Here is a 5,000-nt window from a genome sequence, read left to right on the forward strand (position 1 = left end):
GAAAAGGTGGATCAGTGGAAGCGGAGAAATGATAAATCAGTGGTTGTGGTAGTGGTGGTGGTGGTGGTGGTAGTGGTAGTGGTAGTGGTTTTAAAGATTGAGCATGAGATGAGTGGAAGAGGATATGATAGACTACTGATTAATGATTGTAGATTGACGGATGAAGATGATGGATTTGTGGTGGTGGTGGTGGTGTGGGAGGGGATGAGGGAGAGAGAGAGAGAGAGAGAGAGAGAGAGAGAGAGAGAGAGAGAGAGAGAGAGAGAGAGAGAGAGGGAGCGTTCTGAATGACTAATGAAACACTTAAAATCATAATAACAACAGTCATTTGTACCAACCCGTGAGTGACAAACAGAAGTAATTAACTAACCATTATTACCAATTTACTACCGTGTAATTAGCAGGCCAATTAACCTTCCCATTTCACCTGTAAATAAACACACCTTTTATACCCTCATTATCCTTTCCCCCAGTCATTTATTACTACCACCACCACCACTCTACTATTACTACTACCACTACAATTATTACTCTCTAGTCTCTCTTCTAACTATCCCAATGCCTTCTATTTTGTTTCCTTATTAATATTTTTTAGTACAGAAAATGCAGTTCTATAGTTAATTAACACAGCTGTTATTTATTTATGTTGGGGGTGTGTTTTCTGTACGTGCTTCATCTATGTTATTTTACGTGTTATATGAAAGGAGATTCTTGTAACGTGGCTTGTGGTGTCAATAAATTGCTACTACTACTACTACTACTACTACTAACTAAATCTCCTCCTTTCACTATATTCTTCACAAGTACATATATATATTTATTCTCATCTTTGTATTAACCATCATTATTATCGACATTTTTTACTACTTTAATGTTTTTCGAAGGCCAGCCACTGCAGCTACAACTATCACTTCATAATGCTGCTACACTCTATGCAATACCATATCTATACTACACTATTACGTGCGTACGTCCACTGCAACCATTACAAATTCAGCTATCACATTACCCTATCACACATTACTGCGACTAATACAGCTACATGTTTTAATTCACTTCTCTCTCTCTCCCTCTCACATTCCCACACCCATAAGGCCCCTCCCTGCCCTCCTAACCTCAACCCCCTTGTCTCCCTTCGCCACCACAACCACCATCACCTCGTTAACAAACACAGACCCCTTTTACCCACTGCCCATCACCGTCTACTCTTTCCAACTCCCCTCCACCCCTCCATCCACCCAGAAATATCCCTCTTCCTCCCTCCATCCACCCACACACACACAGACACATGCCCTCATCACCTCCCACTGCCCTTCCTTCACCCTCAACCACCCAGGCCGCTTCCTAACCCCTATTCCATCACTGTCCTTCCTTCCACAGCATCCAATCTCTTTTGTTTAGTCTGCTTACTGACAAACTCCTTTCTGTTTCTGAATTTACAAGTTACATCGAGTGATTCTCCTCTTCGCTCATAGTCCTCGCCTTATTTGATGTAAAGTACCTTCTCTCATGACTTTTTTATTTTTTTTATCGGGGGTATTTTTAAAGCCTACAGAGACGATTAGGTTCTCATAAGTGTTTTTCTATTTTTTTTTCAATTACTGATGCAGATTCCTTGTTAAAATATCACCACATTAATAAAAAACACTCATGAAAACTCCATGCAATAATTTCTATCAGACATTCATTCCTTGTTGAAATATTACATTCACCAAAACACTCATAAAAACCCCCAGTAATTCCTATCAGCCAGTCATTCCCTGTTAAGATATTACATTCACCAAATTACTCATGAAAACCCCCAGTAATTCCCGCCACACCACAGTACACATTCTGCACAAGACACCACAGGGTTTCGGAATAGCGGGCCTGGTTTCACTCACCTCCATTCTCTGGCTCCCTCATCCCTCACCAAACACCGTCCATCCACACCCCCCATCAGTTATTGTCTTTCTACCACTACCTCTACCACTCCCATCACCCACAGCCTCCTCCTCCTCCTCCTCCTCCTCCTCCTCTCGCTTCTTCGTTCCGTCACTGTCCTTCCTCTTCCCTCCTAGCCGCTGTAGCTCGTCTAATCAGCACCGCCACCTGCAGCGCCCGTCCTCCACCCCATCTTGTTCCCCTGTCACTGCCTCTCCTCCACCACTCACATGATGCTCTCCGTACCACTGCCACCAATCCTACTGCTGCTACCCACCACTGGTTCTTCTCCGCCCCCTGCATCTTCTCCATCTACCTCACCCCATCTGGTCTCGATCTTCTTCCTTTGCCCCCCCTCCCACCCACTACATACATAAGGCTCGTGTTTTGAAATGGTTTGGGGTCTCATAAGGACAGTTTTCAAAGGCCCCTGAGATGCTTGCTTGGTCTGGTTGCTAAACTATCACTGGAATCGTGAAAAACACCATTAAAGACTCACGATAACTACTGATAACTACTGATAACTGCTAATGGAGATACTTGATCGGGATTTGACGTAGCAATGTTTGGGAATGCATAAAACTGCATTCTCAAAGGTTTCGGTGCTCTGTCTCTATTTAAACACTTAGCGGATTGTGATGGAAGTTAATGGATGATTTTTTTAAGAGTGTTTTTCATGTTGGCACTTAAAATTTCAGAAAGATCAGGTGTCGAAATGTTTGAGAATGCATAAAACTATACATTCTGAAACTTTACGGCGTCCTATCACTCTCTTAATTGGCTGTAATAGAAGTTAATAGAAGCATTTTCATATTGGTAACTTTACATTTCAGCCCCCGCTCTTTCCTCCTTCAGCGCCACCAGCAGCGTTCCTCACCTTGCTCTTTCGGGCCGAGTCGAGTCTGATCCGGGCGCAGCGGTTGAGAGCAGTGAGTCGCCTGAAGAGCGCCTGCAGGGAGTCCCGCTCGAGGAAGGAGTGATCCCTCTCCACTGACACAAGGTCCAGGGGGAACTGTAGCTCTGTCACGGGAGAGGAAGGGAGTGAAGATGTTATAGTGTGGGAGATGCGGGGAGGTAGGAGAGGCGGGGAAGTGAGGTGGTGGTGGAAATTAAAAGGGGTATTAACTTATTGTTTTCTATGGTTTTCTTCTGTTTAATAGTGATTGTAAGACAGAAATGAAAGGCGGGGTGTGTGAGGTGGTGGGGGAAATAGAGAGGGGGGTATCAAATTGGCTGCTATGATGTCTTCTCAATCCCAATAGTAATGCAAGCTTATGTCACTCTGAAAGGCACCACAGCCAGCAAAACCAAAGATGGAGTAGTTTAGAGCCTTTTAGCTAGTGAGGTTTTATTTTTATCGACTCAAATCACGTAGGGGGTACTCAAATAAAAATGGAAAGTGTGTTTAAGTCACCACCAACTGTGGGAAAAAATGAAAAGAATAGAGGGAAGAGGCAAGGAGAGTGTTAAAGGGGACGGGAAAGAAGCAATAGGAGTAGAAGAAAGACAGGATTATTCTTAGTAATATAAGAAAGAGAGAGGAAACACGCATTCTGGTGAAGGAGAGAGGGAGAGAAGGACGAACGGAAGGCATGAAGAAGGAAGAGCTTAAAGAGAGGGACAGACACATATTCAAGGGTCACACACACACACACACACACACACACACATGTACATACCTTCGTACATCTGCGCATACTGGGGGAAGCCTGCAGCCCTCAGCCACTTGCACGCCTCCAGTGCTTCCAACTCTGTGGGGGGAGAAGAAGAAAAACATAAAAAAACAGGCGCCATTACACTGAAATACACACACACACACACACACACACACACACACACACACACACACACACACACACACACACACACACGGAACAAATACTTTTCTACATATGTACGTGAATCAAAAGCACTACTTCTACAGCAACAACAACAACAACAACAACAACAACAACAACAACAACTACTACTACTACTACTACTACTACTACTACTACTACTACTACCACCAGCAGCACTACTAGAATCAGTCACCAGCGCTAATTTTAGGCATGGGCAAGCACAAAATTTGCTAAGGTTAGGTTAAGTTAGACTATTTTAGGTTAGGACAAATTAAAATGAATCAGATGACGTGACATAACTTAACAGGGACTAAGCCAAAAATATGTGCGTAGGGCTGGACTACTACTACTACTACTACTACTACTACTACTACTACTACTACTCTTTCAGCAAGTGTATAGTGCAGGAAGCAAAAACTAAAAGGCACATGGCGTGTCCTCGGCCAGTATGAATGAGACTCTTCTTGAGGGAGAGTGAAGGATGAGCAGGAGAGGAAGAGGAGTGAGTGAGGGGAGTGAGTGAGGACATGACGGAGGAGGAGGAGGAGGAGGAGGAGGAGGATGGAATGGGAATGAGGAGAAACACACACACACACACACACACACACACACACACACACACACACACACACACACACACACACACACACACACCACCTTTCAGACCCCCTGCTGTTGCTCCTTAAAGGACACACACACACACACACACACACACACACACACACACATGACGCGAGGCACAAGTTTGTTTTTGTTTATTTATTTTCATGTAAACTGACATATTACCTTCCTTTTCCTCCTCCTCCCCCTACCAAAGAAAAAAAGGGAGAAAAAAATACATGGAGGGAGAGAGGGAGGAAGGGAGAGGGAAGAAGAGGGGGGGGAGTAGCTCCATACTATTTTTGACGAGTACCTCCTAAAAAGTTCATGTTTACCATCGTTTTTTGTGAAGAAGAGAAGGAAGTTGGTGGTTGGAGAGGAAGGAGAGAAGTGGAGGAGGAGGAGGAGGAGGAGGAGGAGGAGGAGGAGGAGGAGGAGGAGGAGGAGGAGGAGGAGGAAAGGATATGTGAAAAAAAAAACCTCATGAAGGAAGAAGATAGAGAAGCGGGAAGAGGAGGAAGATTTGTGGGTAGGAGGAGGAGGAGGAGGCGAGTAAGTAGGACACAGGAAGGTCTAAAAACACACAAATGCTTTAGGCTGAGACACTGGTAGGCCTACAAGATGGTGCTTTAGGAG

At 44.4% G+C, this 5,000-nt stretch overlaps 1 protein-coding gene across 3 annotated transcripts in view; it reads right to left on the bottom strand.

Moving 5' to 3' along the window:
* Positions 1-5,000, bottom strand: part of LOC135109000 (rho GTPase-activating protein 7-like) — a 107,103-nt gene that overhangs the window by 32,125 nt on the left and 69,978 nt on the right. For all 3 annotated transcript variants that reach the window (XM_064019988.1, XM_064019970.1, XM_064019980.1), the window contains exons 2-3: positions 3,603-3,674; positions 2,801-2,943 (exon numbers count right to left, since the gene is read on the bottom strand). In XM_064019988.1, the coding sequence (XP_063876058.1) occupies positions 2,801-2,943; positions 3,603-3,674 (215 nt within the window). The remainder of the gene's footprint in view (positions 1-2,800; positions 2,944-3,602; positions 3,675-5,000) is intronic.

This window comes from Scylla paramamosain, chromosome 2, assembly GCF_035594125.1.
Source record: "Scylla paramamosain isolate STU-SP2022 chromosome 2, ASM3559412v1, whole genome shotgun sequence".
NCBI lineage: Eukaryota > Metazoa > Arthropoda > Malacostraca > Decapoda > Portunidae > Scylla > Scylla paramamosain.